Source organism: Lepidochelys kempii, chromosome 3 (genome assembly GCF_965140285.1).
Source record: "Lepidochelys kempii isolate rLepKem1 chromosome 3, rLepKem1.hap1, whole genome shotgun sequence".
NCBI classification, from domain to species: Eukaryota; Metazoa; Chordata; order Testudines; family Cheloniidae; genus Lepidochelys; species Lepidochelys kempii.
Genome location: NC_136382.1, coordinates 40,639,089 through 40,654,472, shown reverse-complemented (window position 1 = coordinate 40,654,472; position 15,384 = coordinate 40,639,089). Strand labels below are relative to the sequence as shown.

Here is a 15,384-nt window from a genome sequence, read left to right as displayed (position 1 = left end):
TAATTCCCCGGGTTCTCTTTATTTCTCTTTTTATAGATTGCCACTATATTTGCCCTTTTCCAGGCTTCTGGAATCTTTCCCGTCTTCCATGACTTTTCAAAGATAATGGCTAATGGCTCAGATATCTCCTCAGTCATCTCCTTGAGTCTTCTAGGATGCATTTCATCAAGTCCTGGTAACTTGAAGACATGTAATTTGTCTAAGTAAATTTTAACTTGTTCTTTCCCTATTTTAGCCTCTTCTGATCCTACCTCATTTTCACTGATAGTCACAATGTTAGATGTGCAAACACCACCAATCTTCTTGGTGAAAACCGAAACAAAGAAGTCATTAAACACCTCTACCATTTCCACATTTTCTGTTATTTCTCCCCGATGATATATGGGGGGAAAAATGGGCCATGACATATTTTATAGACCCTTTGTGTTTCAGATCTCATTACACCTGATTTTTGCTTTTGTTGAAGGAAATGAGTTTTCTATTAACATAAATGTGAAAGGAATTAGACACTATCCCTTAGAAGAGGTGAAATATGCTTTTGAACCTTGTGAGTGTCAATATGATGCTACATATGGAATTTGTCTTTTCAGTTTGCTTTTTTTAAAAACCTAGGAAATTATACACACACCTCCCAAAAAAACCACCCCAAACCAAAAACAAAAAAACTATGTTAAAAGAACATTAAGTTTGTAAAATTAAGCACTCAAGGGCTAGGAAATATTAGAATTAAGGTTGTCTGTGCAACCTGAATTTGACCCTCTTGTGCATATGCGTTATGATAGTCTTTAATTCTATGTCCACGTACTATTTTGTTTCACGGGACCTCTGCTTCATTCAGTGTACAGAATGGACAACGCTCACTGAATGAGCTGCTATTAAATATTGTGTTTTGAACATTGTTCAGTGCGTAACCTCATGCTTTATTTACTGCACACTATTCAAATCCTGCTATGAAGCCAGAATTAGTAATATTCTCATGGGCTATTTTATGGCACTCATCAATATGATACTTGACTGCTTCTCAAACGTTAATTTATCTTCACCGCATCCCTGTGAGATGAAGTATTATCCCCATTTTACAAGTGGGGAACTAAGGCACAGGGAGATTAAGGCTAAAATTGTCCACTGATTTTGGGTACCTTGAGATGAGATGCCTAAGACCAACCTGACTTTTTAGAGTACTTAGCATTATAACACTTCATGTTTGCAAAGCACAGCTCCTATTGACGTCAGATGTAGTTGTGAGTGCTCAGCACTTCTGCAGATCAGATCCGATCAGGCTGGACAAGCATAAAATTAGGTGTATGCAGTTAGTGACCACCTGTGAAAAGTTTTGTTCATGGGACTCGACTAGCATCAGATGGGAGCTCTTTGGCAGAGACAGGGTTAGAGGCCGGTTCTCCAGGGTAGTATTCAACAGCCTTAACCTCCGTTCTCTTTCTGCAGTCTTCTGCTTCATTCACTACAAACCTTCCAATTTCTGCAACAAATGAGGCAGAGGCTTCAGACAGCAGCCTCCTTTACCACACAACTCTGACTGATCCTGAGAGCAAGTTCTGTGCATTGAAGGAGATGCTGATCTTGTGGAAAAAATAGTATGTAATCATGTGATTAAGGTTGCGATGTTACAGTCTTTAATTCTGCCTGTGCAGCCTTTAATTCTAGCACTTCCTGCCTTATGAGTAGGGCCCTACCAAATTCAGGGTCCATTTTGGTCAATTTCATGGTCATAGGATTTTTAAAATTGTAAATTTCATTATTTCAGCTATTTAAAGCTGAAATTTCATGGTGTTGTAATTGTAGGGATCCTGACCCAAAAAGGAGTTGGGGCAGGAGGGGGAATCACAGTTACCTCCCACCCTGTGAACCTGTATAGTATAGGGTAAAACCAGATTTCACGGGAGGAGACCAGATTTCTGTAGGTGATGCATTTTTCATGGCTGTGAATTTGGTAGGGCCCTACTTATGAGTGCTTGACTTTGCAACCTTAATTTTTGCTGTGTTATATATAATTAGTTTTTATCCTGTACATTGTCTAACAAATGAATTCTGCACTATTGTGCATGTGCATTATGGAACAGTCTGTGGTCATGTAACTAAAGCCTATATTTTTCCAGGGGACCCTTGCTTCATTCTGTGAACAGGAGGGATGGTGTACACTGAGGAATCAGGGTTGTTCACTGAATGAGGCTATTGTCTGTAGGATCTCTGCCTCAGTTGCTACAGGTGCTAGGAGTGTAGTGAATGATTTAGGGAACTATAGGAAGGGCAAGGGTGATATACCTATACAATGTTAGCAAAGACTGAGGGTTTGTCTGCACTTGAAATCCTACAGCAGCACAGCGACAGCTGCGCCACTGTAGTGCTTCAGTGTAGACATTGCCTACTCAAACGGAAGGGCTTTCCCATCAACGTAGGTAATCCACCTTCTCTAGAGGTGGTAGCTAGGTCAATGGAAGAATTCCTTGATAGCCTAGCTTTGTCTCACCAGGGGTTAGGTTGACTTAACTATGTCATTCAGGAGTATGGATTTTTCACACCCTGAGGGACATAGCCAGGGTCGACCTAACTTTTAGTGTAGACCAGATCTAAAATACTGTGCATCTTAAAAGATCTATATACCTGTGCCCTAGACCAGTGTTTCCCAAACTTGGGACGCTGCTTGTGCAGGGAAAGCCCCTGCTGGGCCCGGCCAGTTTGGTTACCTGCCGCATCTGCAGGTTCAGCCGATCGCAGCTTCCACTGGCCGGGGTTCGCTGTGCCCGGCCAATGGAGGCTGCTGGAAGCGGCAACCAGTACGTCCCTCGGCCTGCACCGCTTCCTGCAACCCCCATTGGTCGGGCACAGCTAACTGCGGCCAGTGGGAGCTGCAATCGGCCGAACCTGCGGATGCAGCAGGTAAACAAACTGTCTGGGCCTGCCAGGAGCTTTCCCTGAAGTTTGGTAAACACTGCCCTAGACTTTTGATTGAGGAGTACAAATTTAAACACAACTCAAGTAAGCATATGGTAATTTTTTTCAAAGTATTTAAAATTACCCATTGAATTAATCACTTGTCTACCTTGTCACAGAAATTATTGCTGTCCTGCAGAGAATTTGGTGATACATCTTCACAAAAAAGCATATTTTGCGTAAACACCTTTTCCTAGAAACGTTTGAGATTCCTGCAGCATTGGTGCTGCAGTTTACTTTAAATCAATATGAGGCAGTAGCTGTCATCACAATTAACTCAATGGAATTTCTTCAACCATTAGACATGTTTCTCTCTCTTCTTGCATATCTATCCAAACTATAAATGCTGAAATCTTATCATTACATAGTGGCACTCTGGAGTCAAAAGATTTAAATTGAAAATGACCTTGCAAATTGTGTTTAATGTTTTGAGTAAACCATTTTTTGTAGGAATCAAATCCAAAGTATCCAATAATATTGCACTGAAAAATTAGCAAACGTTGATATTGTTTAATAGCGTAAACACATTTATGGACATTCAGATGTCCTTGTCTTTTAATTCTAGCACTGATTAACACTTCATCATTAATCAACACTGGTGGAGAAAAATCAGCCCCAGGTACTGGCCATTCAAGGTTTTGGCATCAGCGTAATGAAATGAATTTATTGAAGAATAGTTTTAAAATTTAATTTTGGTGGCTGTTTTTTCCACGTTGTCAGTGTCTGCATTTCAGGGTCATATAGACTGATCCTTCTCTTACCCCTAAGGGCACAAATCACCCCAAAAGGACAGAGAAGTAGAGCCATGGTTCTGCCCTTCACAGTTTGCAGAGATAGCTGGCTACAGAGAGAACACATTGTATCATTCAGAAGCCTCATTGTATCATTCAGAAGCCTTCCCAAGCCTCCTGGACCTCGGGGAAGGATAGTCCACCCTCTGTACAATTCCTCCTGTAGTCACTCCAAATTTGGCATTTGGACAAATGCCATAGTCTAGCCCTTGGTGTGTTGAAATGGAATGGCTTCCTCCAATTGAAGCTCAGGGAAGTTGTATGGTTACTGACCCACATCTGTGTGGTTATTTTTCAATGGCTATCTAGTGGTTATATCTCTTGGCTCAACTTGCTCGGATCTCATCTTCCTATGCCAGAACAAATATGCCTCAGCTTCTCACTCTCACCCATTTCCAAGTCCCTTTAGTCCTCTGCTCTTCTGAGCTGCTGAACAAAGCTAGCCTTTCCATTCTCTAAAATGACTACTTTAAGAGGTGCTGCCAACATCACCACAATGAATCTTTCCTCTAAAAGATATGTAAATGGTGAACAGTGACTTGCTGGGCACTCTCCTCTCTCAGAACTCTGCACAGAGCTGAGCCACATCCAGACTGCCACTGTGAACGAAACTATTCAGACCTGGCCAGGTGGTGCTTTTCAGATTCTCTATGAACCTTTCAGAGCCACAGCAAAAGCCGCATCTGAGAAGTCTCTCCAAACAGGGGCAGTAGAACCCCACTTCTTCTTATTGCTTCATTATGGTCTCTGCTGATGGGAAAGAATTTATTACTCCCCATCCATTTTTTAATAAACACTTAATAGAAAAAGTGTTCATTTCATTCAAAGGAGAAGGAAATAAGGCAGTTTAAAAAATATATAACTTAAATGGCTCATTTTGGGGGACACTTCTTCCAAAGCTTAGAAGAAGGAAAGCTCTGAAAATAGGGACAACAAATTTCAGAATAACTTCAGGATCCTCCTTAATTGTTCTGTAGCAACCACAGAATTTAACCTCCATAGTTTGTTTATTCCAGTTGTTTACAAAATAATTTAATAATTCTCCTTGTTTGAAATGCTCTGTCTTTTTGATCGGTTTTCCTAGATGTCCTATTGCCATTGTGTCCATGCACAGGTGAAAAACTTGTATGAGCAAATCTATGCAAAAATCAATAGACAGACACTTTGTTTCTGCCTTACAGGTGGAGAAAATGAAATCCTTCTTCCAAGGTTATACACAGTAAGTCTCCCTCCGGATAGCTACGTCCCAGGTAATCCAAGAACAGATAGTCCCACAAATGCTGAACACTCAGAGAGTAGTGGTGATGCAGCAGGTAAGGAATTGCTCTAAATGACAGTTTCTATAATACATTTTCTTTAAGAAAGATATGTTAACAACACAATTATCAAGTAAAACCTAACTGGAGCACCCAGGTATTTAACTCTTGCTGCCAGTGGGTGTCGCTGTTTTGCAACAAAAAGAAGTGCCTTTTCTTAAGATATGTGTCCACATGGGCTGACTTTCTATTTTAGAATTAAAGGGCCATATTCTGCACTTGGTAACATCTTTGCAATGCCACAGATGTTAATGAAGTTGCAGAGATGTAACTAAGGGTAGAATTTGACTAGCTCCTTCTTTTGTAGCTCAGGTGCCACATATGAAGAAAGAGCTCAGGTTAGCTGTGCAGTGAAGATGTACTCTAAGGGTTAATTCCTGCTGGAGTTCTCCACATGTACACAGCAACCAAGCAATGGCTGAAGCTCACCCAGTTGCTGATACTCAAATGGACAAGGGAGATAAACTTCAAAAGAATTAGTATCTCCCCCAGTATGGAATCAGGACTCTGGCTGACCTGTGGAGGTGCAGTGTGTGAAAATCCCAGCTTCTAACCTCATGGGATCTACAAGCAGGAGTCTGGAAACAAAGAACTTGAAAGCAATTTAAAAGAGCAGCCTGGGGAAATGGGATGGGGGGAAGGAGAGAGAGACACTGGGGAGAGAGAAGCAGACTGTATCTTTGACTTAGTCTACAGGATGAAATTCAATAAGGACAAATGCAAAGTACTTCATTTAGGAAGGAACAATCAGTTGTACACATGCAAAATGGGAAATGGCTGTCTAGGAAGGAGTACTGCAGAAAAGGGTCTTGGGGTCATAGTGGACCACAAGCTAAATATGAGTCAACAGTGTAACACTGTTGCAAAAAAAGCAAACGTCATTCTGGGATGTATTAGCAGGAGTGTTGTAAGCAAGACATGAGAAGTAATTCTTCCGCTCTACTCCATGCTGATTAGGCCTCCACTGGAATATTGTGACCAGTTCTGGGCGCCACATTTCAGGAAAATGTGGACAAATTGGAGAAAGACCAGAGAAGAGCAACAAAAATGATTAAACATCTAGAAAACATGACCTATAAGGGAAGATTGAAAAAATTGGGTTTGTTTAGTCTGGAAAAGAGAAGACAGAGAGGGGACATAACAGTTTTCAAACACATAAAAGGTTGTTACAGGGAGGAGGGAGAAGAATTGTTGTTCTTAAGGCGAGGATAGGACAAGAAGCAATGGAGGTTTAGGTTGGACGTGAGGAAAAACTTCCTAACTATGCCAGTGCTTAAGAACCCTGACAAATTGCCTAGGGAGGTTGTGGAATCTCCATCATTGGAGATTTTAAAGAGCAGGTCAGACAAACACCTGTCAGGGATGGTCTAGATGATGATTAGTCCTGCCATGAGTACAGAGGACTGGACTAGATGACCTCTCAAGGTCCCTTCCAGTCCTATGATTCTGTCATTCAAAAGTCAGGCCAACACAGCTTCATTGGTCAGTGATGTGAAAAAGCACACCCTGACAGACATAACTATGCCAGCCTAACCCCAAGTGTGGACACAGTTAAGTCCGCAGAAGAATGTGTCCGTCAACTAGCTAATTAGTTGGAGGAGGTGTAGGCTGTGGGGAGGAGTTCAAAGAAAGTTCTTCTGTTGGTGTAGGTTGCATTTACACACTTGGGCGCTATGCTGGCACAGCTAGGCTAATGTAGCTATGCTAGTATAGTCTCTGTAGTGCAGACACAGCCGTGTTCCCTAGGAGGAGGAGGAGGGTACCAAGCGTAAGTCAGGCCTGCCTAAATCTTGAGGGAAATGCTAATCTTCAGTGTTTGTTGTTTTAACCCTTTTTTTCTTTGATTGGTATGTTCCTAGAGGTAAGTATGTAATACTTTGTGTTGAACAAGCTTTTCTCTGCTACTACATTTTCATGCTGTTCTCAGTCCGGGAGGGAAGTCTGTAGCACGGCCAAAACACCTGCAGAGTAACCTGCATGTAATGTGGAGACCTAAGAGATGCTGTAATGTGGAGACCTAAGCTCAGAATAGAGCGAATCATGGGATTTCCCTACAGAGACAGAAGGGCAAGCATGAGCTTGTCACTTGAAAGAGGTGCCCTCAGAGAGAAGGAACGAGGGGTCAAACACATACATTACCCTGGAAATGTGACATCACAAAAAAAAAAAAAAGTTTAAGGTGATTTTTCTCCGTATAAAGACTGTGGACAGTACAGAAGTATTTCTCATTAAAATCCATTTGTAAAAACAAAATATACGCTAGCAAGCTTATTTTATTAAAATTCTGTTAGGATTTAAAAATAAAAACCAATTTTGCTAAGCCATTTCTCTTCTTCTAATTGCCTTTTAAGGTGGCTGATCTTCCCTTGTAGGAAGCTATTTGAGAACCAAATTTAAATTGTGCACTTTTTTCTTTGTGTTAAATCAGACTTATATTCTGAATAAAAAGCTTATTAATTTGTTTTTTAAGATTTTATTTTAATAACACAATCATCATATGACAGGTTACTGGGTTTCTACTTTGCAGTGCATATAGTTAAAATTTCTTGTCCTAAGTTTCAAGGCCTCGATGAAAAATTTCTTCTGACCCCTTTAACTTGGTCTCCTTTCACATCCCTTATACAGACAGGTGTACACACATGCCCCTTTTCCACATTTCACAAACATGAGTGAATTAGGAATCCCCATGCTTGTGTGGCACTATCATTTTATAAGTGGAGAAAATGAGGCACTTAAATGACTTGAGAGTAAAACATGGGATGATAAAGATCGTCTACTGATTAGAGCACAGGCCTGTGAGTCATCTCAATGCCCTATGCTTTAACTATCAAACCATCTTCATTATGATACCAGTCCTGGACTACTGTGGTTATGTTCCTCATCTGCTGTTTAAATATTTAAAAGTCTAATTGAAGAAATATTTGTGCATATTGGATACCAATATATTTTATAATAATGAAGTGTAAAACGTACAATGGTATTATAGCTCCACCTTTAAAGATAGTACAAACATTGCATTCCAGTTTTTGCAATGACTGCTTTACTGAGTTATGCCTCTCGCTTCTTAAGCATCCTTTCATTCTTTTTATTTTAAGTGAATAAATGTGTATATCTAATACATCTGTTTCACTTTGCCAGTTCTGAGCTCACTTTTGTGGTTTAAACTTACTTTTTCCAGTACTCCAAAATTTTTATTACAAACATAGTTTCTCAACCTCTTTTGGCAAGGAGTGTTCGCACAGAACCACTCATTGACTATTCTGACCATTGGAAGGCAATCTCTGATTTAGCTAATGCCTCCGTCAGATGTTCAGAAGGAGTCAATTTAGAGACTAATCACTTGTACAATAGTTGATAAATGCAATTGTAACAGATTAATACTAATCCGACAAAGATTTACGCATATGCCTAATTTTATGCACATGTGTAGTCCTGTTTGAAATGAAAGCATATAAACATCACCAGTAACATTAAATCCATGCATAAATCTTTGTGGGATTGAGGCTAAAATCTCAAAGAAGACTCCGACAGTATAGCAGGAACAGTTTAAATAATTGCACGGTGGGGATTTTTCCCTCGGCTTTTTTTAACTAGGTGTAGTTACAGGCTGTAAAAAATATGAAATACGTAAAACAAAATTTCTTAAGCGAAAGTAACAGCATCCTGTGATGTGATCCTTAGGGCAGACACAAAGCTATCCCATATCACTCTCTTAATGCTCTCTTGCTAGCAGAGTCTCAAAGCTCTTAACACATTACAACATATTGCCTAATGACATTTTACTGATGCTAATTGTTTTCCATTTCTAACTTCCTGGCTCAGGAAAGTTTGTTTCTTTCTTGATCTGTCTGAAAATATAGAATAAACTATAATAAATAAATAAATATAAATAATAATAGATATATAATATAAATTATAATAAATTTATATTATAATGATATGATTATAATACAATAGAATGATAAATAATATAAATTATATTATAAACTATAAACATAAATAATATAGATGTATAATATAAAATAATAAATAATAAAATATAGATTAGAATAAATATCTTGGACCTGATTCTGGTCTCAGTTATATCCCAGTAGTGACTCTTGAAGTGTAAAATTAGTGTGACAGTGATCAGAACTGGGCCCCAGGTGAAGGTTCACTATTGGGTGTTAACACTCCTATTAATGGATGGCTGATTCTTCATATCAGTGGCTATAATGTTGCTTTGTAAACATATCTGTTGATGTTATAGCTAGATAATTCTTTTGTTATAATATACTGGTGGTGCCCCTACTAACGGCAACATAACACAACTTCTGAAATTAAGACAATTACATATGCAGAAAAGATTTTCTCTGTTGCAGCAAGCCCTTAAGAATAATTTACCCAGGCCAGACTCTGTCTATCTCCACCATCCAGATCAAAGCAGTTCAAATTGAGGAAACAATTCCCTTTTGGCTTAATTCCCATTTTATTTCCTACTTCATCATTTTCCGTTGTGCCGATTGTTTTATTTGGAATTTATGCCAGTAGTAAACAAGACTTCATAGCGGGTGTCACAGTTTAGGGCAACTGTATTTCCCCTCTGTGATCCAGCAAGTGCATCCACTTTAGACTCCCGGCTCCCCAGTTTTCACCTCTACTGAGCAGATACACATGTCTCTCTCCCTCTTGACCAGGATATTTCTAGGTTGCAGAGTTTCCTGTTTACTCTGTGAATTTCTCATCAAGAAAGCTTGCTTCAGCAGGCCTGCTTTGCCTTCATTCCTCAGAGGCAATATACAGTATGACTGCCCAGAGTTAAGTTTCCATACAGCTCTTTCTAAGCAAGCACATCTATTCTTAAGATGAAAGCATTACAGAGAAAAAGTATTGAAAACAATAAAAGAACCTACACACATGTTAATAAGTTTACGAAAAATCAGCCCAGCTCCAGCAAAGCCTCTGGCAGGTGAACAACTCTTCAACCTTCCTTTCCCCTCTCTCCACTCCCCTGGGATTTTTTTCCTGTGGCTACAAGTTCATAACCACCTTGGCTCAGAACAATCCTCGCCATGAATCTGAGTCACTGCTTTAAACAGTTTGGGTCTTTGATCTGTCCTCCTGTAACAGGTGATTAGCAGACAAAAGGTTCACAGCTCCAGAAGGAACCTCTGGGCAAAGCTTCAAAAGGCTGAGTTCTTGTGTAACCAAAGGGTTTACATTTGCATTCACCTCCCTCTGGAAATTTCCTGGGAAACCAGCTTAACTTTAAAAGTTCACATTGTTTCAAGTGGTCCCTTTTGAAGCTCATAATATTTCTGCTCGTGGGGGAATTCTGTGCCACTGCACAATACAGAATTTGTGCAGAAATTCTTGTTCTGTGCAGAATTTCCTCCCCATCCCCAGAAATGGGCTGCAGAGCTGCTGGCCACCACAAGGGGCCGCTGGACCTAGGGTGACCAGATAGCAAGTGTAAAAAATCGGGACCAGGGTGAGGGATAATAGATGCCTATATAAGAAAAGGCCCCCAAAATCGGGACTGTCCCTATAAAATTGGGACATCTGGTCACCTTAGCTGGATCTGGCAGCGCCCAGCTTGCAAATAGACACTTTTCTGGTAGAGGAGGAGGGAGCTGGAGGATTCTGGGCAGCTGCACATCCTGGCATGCCCTGAAGGAAGGAGGCAGTGTGCAGGAAACTCTACACAAGCCTGGGACCCAGCATCAGGCTGTTTTTCCCTCTGGATCCCTGGGGTCTGGAAAGGTAGGGAGTGTGAGTGTCTGAGCTGGGCGAGGGCGGGGGGGAGTGTCCTACATCTGGCCCCCCGTCTGGGCTCTGGATTGAAGGGGACAGAAAAACAGGAACTGGGTTGTCATAGCAGTTTCTTTAACTTCTCCTGGGGGAATATTTTTTGTGTCTGTATTGTTACAGACGTAGTTGCTTACAGATATTTTGAAATAAATTACCAAAATAATTGAAACTGGAGTGATTGTGTAGTTTTATTTTGACAAATAAAATATGCAGAATTTTGCAGAATTTTAAAATATTGTGTGCAGAAATTGTTTTGGCACAGAACTCCCCCAGGAGTTCCAGAGTTTAGCTTAATCAGATCTCCTCCTTAGAGATGCTACATAAAATCCCACAATAATACGTAAACATTTTAATTGTTAATACTGTGAACTCATAAGATACTTTAACTTTATTGAATTAATTCAATAAGGTTTGTCCAGGATATAGCAATTTCGAAATTGCCATATCTGTCACAGAGGGTTCATGCCACTAATCCCCTCTTTGGTTACGTCATTGTGCCCAAGTTCCTCCTTCAGTATTCCTTTCAGGAGTTGCAAAAAGTGTTGAGATGTTACTGTGAGCTGCAGTTACCCAGACAGGAAAAATTGGGTTGGAAAGCCATAGAAGCTTTTCTCAAAATCCCGGACAATCTACACAAAATTCCAGACCTTGACTACACAAAGTTCTGTTTGAATTCTTAGCCTGTTCAGGTGTGTTTAGGAGTGTATGAAAATAAATACAATCCCATGTGCACAGAGGAATATGTGCCCTCACACGTGCGTCTGTGTGTATGCATGATTCTTTGAAAATGTGTATTTATATGCTTGCTTTATAGCTCCTAGAATCATAAAATGTGATCATTTAAAGTGAAACACAGGATGCTGTGGGCATGTATCAAAATAATTATAGTGACACTCTTTCTTGAATAATATCTGTAAAATGTTCTCATTCATATCCTTTTACTGTGATCCTAGTGTATGGAGTGCTGCCATCAGTTTAGGCATTAAATCTAATTTAGTTCCTTTAGAAGTGCAACAATAGTATAATGACAAGAGATTAATTGTATTTGGGTACAATATCAATGGTAATTGGATTGTAGAGTTTTCTAGGTTTATTCTGCTGCAAGGTCAGACAGGAACTAGCTAATGTATTCCTGCAGGTCAATTTGCCTTCTGAGATATTGCCTCCTGAATTGATGGGTCCTGCTGCTAATCCCACTTTCATTCATCTCGATTTATTTGGCCTGTATAGTTTTTTATTGCCTGATCCAGTGTTCACTGAAGCTTATGGAATGCCATTGATTTTAAAGAGGGAAGATACAACCTCATCAGGCATAAAAAATAGGAGCAGGGATAGCCCTAGAAAAGACATTTTACTACACAAAATTCAGTCATGGTAAAATGGAATATCAAGCCTCTAGGTTGAGAATTTAAACACAACCTGTTTTGTTTTATAAATTGAAATAGTTACATATTAAAATGAAAAAGAGTTTCAGCTTTGGAATGTAGCAGGGTCAGCCCTAAGACCCTGAAAATCTCTATATCCATTATTCCTCTTCCTCTTTTCTGTGATAGTTGCCTTGTGGTTGATCTGACTAGAAGATGAGAATTCTGATTTATGACTGTCTTGTCCAGGCTTGAGTCTGGGGAAGAAAAAGAACAATAAAGTATATCTAGGTGAATATCCATCACTCTGTTTGTTCGAGTGCTTCAAGCTCTTTTCCCTATCATGAAGGATAAATAATATACGTTGCTACTGTATTTAACCTTAGTTTAATTACATATACATCATTGTGACTGCATAAGTTATTTTAAGGTATTTTTGAGGTAAAAGAGGCTTGGGTTGCATCTTGATGCTTCATCTCTGATGCTTGAGACTTGTTTTGTACAGTTCCAATACATATAACAGGTTTGTTTGAAGATGACTGGGCTCTGCGGTTGGGTTCCTTCTATAAAAGATCTTGTGGGGGAGGAAGGAGGGTTGTTTTGTATTTCCGTACATGTGCTCTTCAAAAGCTGTATTTTCTTTCAAGAGAAACTTGTGACATAGACTCAACACATATTCTTAAGATTAGGATCTGAGGGTTGGATGCACAAAATAAGTTAAGCTTTGTGACACTGAGAGTCATACCACCTGGCTTCTAGGCTCCTAGAAAATCACTAATTCACAAAGCCTGATTTAGGTGCCTAGGCTCCTATACAATGAAAGGGGATAGATAGGAACCTTAGATTGTGATTCACAAAAACCAATATGCTAGCAAGGGAGCTATCTAAGCTAGCAAGTGGGAGATGCCAATGATATGGATGTGTGATAAGACCCACCACTCTCTCAGACAGAGGCAACTATTGCTGCTAGCAATTCATAGATGGGGAGGAGGTTGACTTCCCTCATCACTTGTAGCCTGGTGGTTAGAGTACTCATTGGGATGTGGAATACCCCTGGATTTAAGTCCCCCTTCCCTATGAGGGGGCGAAAGGATTTGAACCCGGGGTATTCCACATCCCAGGTGAGTACCCTAGCCTCCCAGCTAAAAGTTATGAGGGAGCTCCTTTTTCTCAGCTGTCTTCTGAGATCTCACCTTAGGGCCCCAATCCAGTAGGCAGCCTCTGAGCACAATGTAGACAGCCAAAAGCCTGTCTACCCTGGTTCATTAATTTCTGTAGGGCTTACGTGAGAGGTAGGCAACCAGATGCCTAGAGAGAGGCAGCAACGTGCATGCTCAGAGTCAGAAACATTGGCGCCTAAGGAACCTTTTTACTACAAAAAGGTTTTGGGGCCAAGTGAGTTTAAACACCTTCAGGGCTTGGCTGAAGTTTTGTGTATCACAGTGGTCCCAAAAGTGGGACGAAGGCACCTAAAACAGGGACTTCGTTTTGAGCATATATTGAAATATTGGAATTGGGCCATAGTGATCTAAAACCTGATCAGTCATGTTTGATGCATTATAGAGTTCTAAATAGAAGAGAGGTAGGGAAAAATGCAGAGAAGTTCTTACTTTCTCTTACAAATATTTCTCTGTATTCACTGTGATATTACATATTTTTAAACTCACGTAGCTAACTTTCTTTTAGCGGTAGACTTGAAGCTTTCTAACAAGGGCATTAACACAAACTTCAGTGTTGAAGCTATAGATAAGCTATCATCCATCAAATTCTGGTAGCTAGGTCAATATCTTCCTAGCTTCAAGCTCTTTAATTTTGATCTCTGACTCTGCCAATTTTTTTTCCATCTTATCTCTTTACTTAAATGTACTTCTTCAGGATAAGCCCCTTGTGATGCACCATCTTGTTTACAAGGGCATTCTGAATGAAAGCAAAGCAATGAGAAGTTGCATTATCATGTATTCACTTACTCTGACTTACTACACAGCATTAGCTGAACTTTTTTTATAAAGCTAATGAACTGGAGTTGATCTGCAAACCTTTTATTTCTTCTTTCAAGGTAAGTTAAACAATAATGCTATGCCATGCAATAAAATGTTAACTGTTTTTGTTTAATTTAACTCCTTTTCCTCAAAAAGATAAATCCTTAAAAGGAGCAGTTGCTCCAATATGTTCAGTAATGCTCTCCATGAGAGCCTTTCATAAGCAATGATAGTGTATAACATATAATGTAACTTTATCATGCTTGATGTAAAGCACAGGGATCTACTCTCTCTGTGAAGTGCATTAATATTATGTTTATTTTTTATGTAGTGCCCGAAAGTTTCTTAGGTGTTTTCCTGGATGCAGGGTAGAACAGATCCCTGAACTGGAGATCTTATATTCTAAAACAGGAGCAGGCAATTTTTTTGGGCTGAGGGCCACATCAGGTTTCCGAAATTTTATGGAGGGCCGGTTAGGGGAGGCTGTGCCTCCCTAAACAGCCAGGCGAGGCCCAGCCCCTGCCCCCCTATCCCCTGACAGCCTCCTTGGGGCCCCTACCTCATCCACTCCTCCCTGTCCCCTGACTGCCCCCCGCAACCCCATCCAACGCCTCCTCTCATTCCTGACTGTCCCCTTGGGACTCCTGCCCCACCCAACGACCTCTTCTCCCTGACTGCCCCCAGAATCCCTGCCTCTGACTCCCCTCTGCCATCCCATCCAACCCCCCCTTTCCTTCCTGATTTCCTCCCGCGGGACCCTTGCCCCCATTCAACCCACCTATTCCCCGCCCTCTGACCACCCTGACCCCTAGCCCCACCCCTGCCCTCTGACCACACCACCGAACTCCCCTGCCCTCTATCCAACCTCCCCGCCCCCTTACCGCACTGTCTGGAGCACCGGTGGCTGGCAGCATTACAGCCAAACCGCCCAAAGCACCAGGACAGGCAGCTGCACTGCCTGGCTGGAGCCAGCCACGCCATGGCGCAGCACAGAGCACCGGGTCAGGCCGTGGCTCTGCAGCTGTGCTGCCCAGCAAGAGCTTGCAGCCCCACTGCCCAGAGCACTGTGCCAGCAGCGCAGTGAGCTGAGGCTGCGGGAGAGGGGGAGAGAAGGAGCTGGGGGCTCAGGGGCCAGGCAGGAGGGTTCCACGGGCCGGATGTGGCCTGTGGGCCATAGTTTGCCCACCTCTGT

At 41.1% G+C, this 15,384-nt stretch overlaps 1 protein-coding gene across 3 annotated transcripts in view; it reads left to right on the top strand.

Moving 5' to 3' along the window:
- The window catches only part of ERICH1 (glutamate rich 1), a 109,482-nt gene that overhangs the window by 41,377 nt on the left and 52,721 nt on the right, over nt 1-15,384 (top strand). For 2 of the 3 annotated variants that reach the window (XM_073336183.2, XM_073336184.2), the window contains one exon: nt 4,925-5,056. The exons of the other annotated variant lie outside the window; for it this stretch is intronic. In XM_073336183.2, the coding sequence (XP_073192284.2) occupies nt 4,925-5,056 (132 nt within the window). The remainder of the gene's footprint in view (nt 1-4,924; nt 5,057-15,384) is intronic. 3 annotated transcript variants of the gene reach the window in all.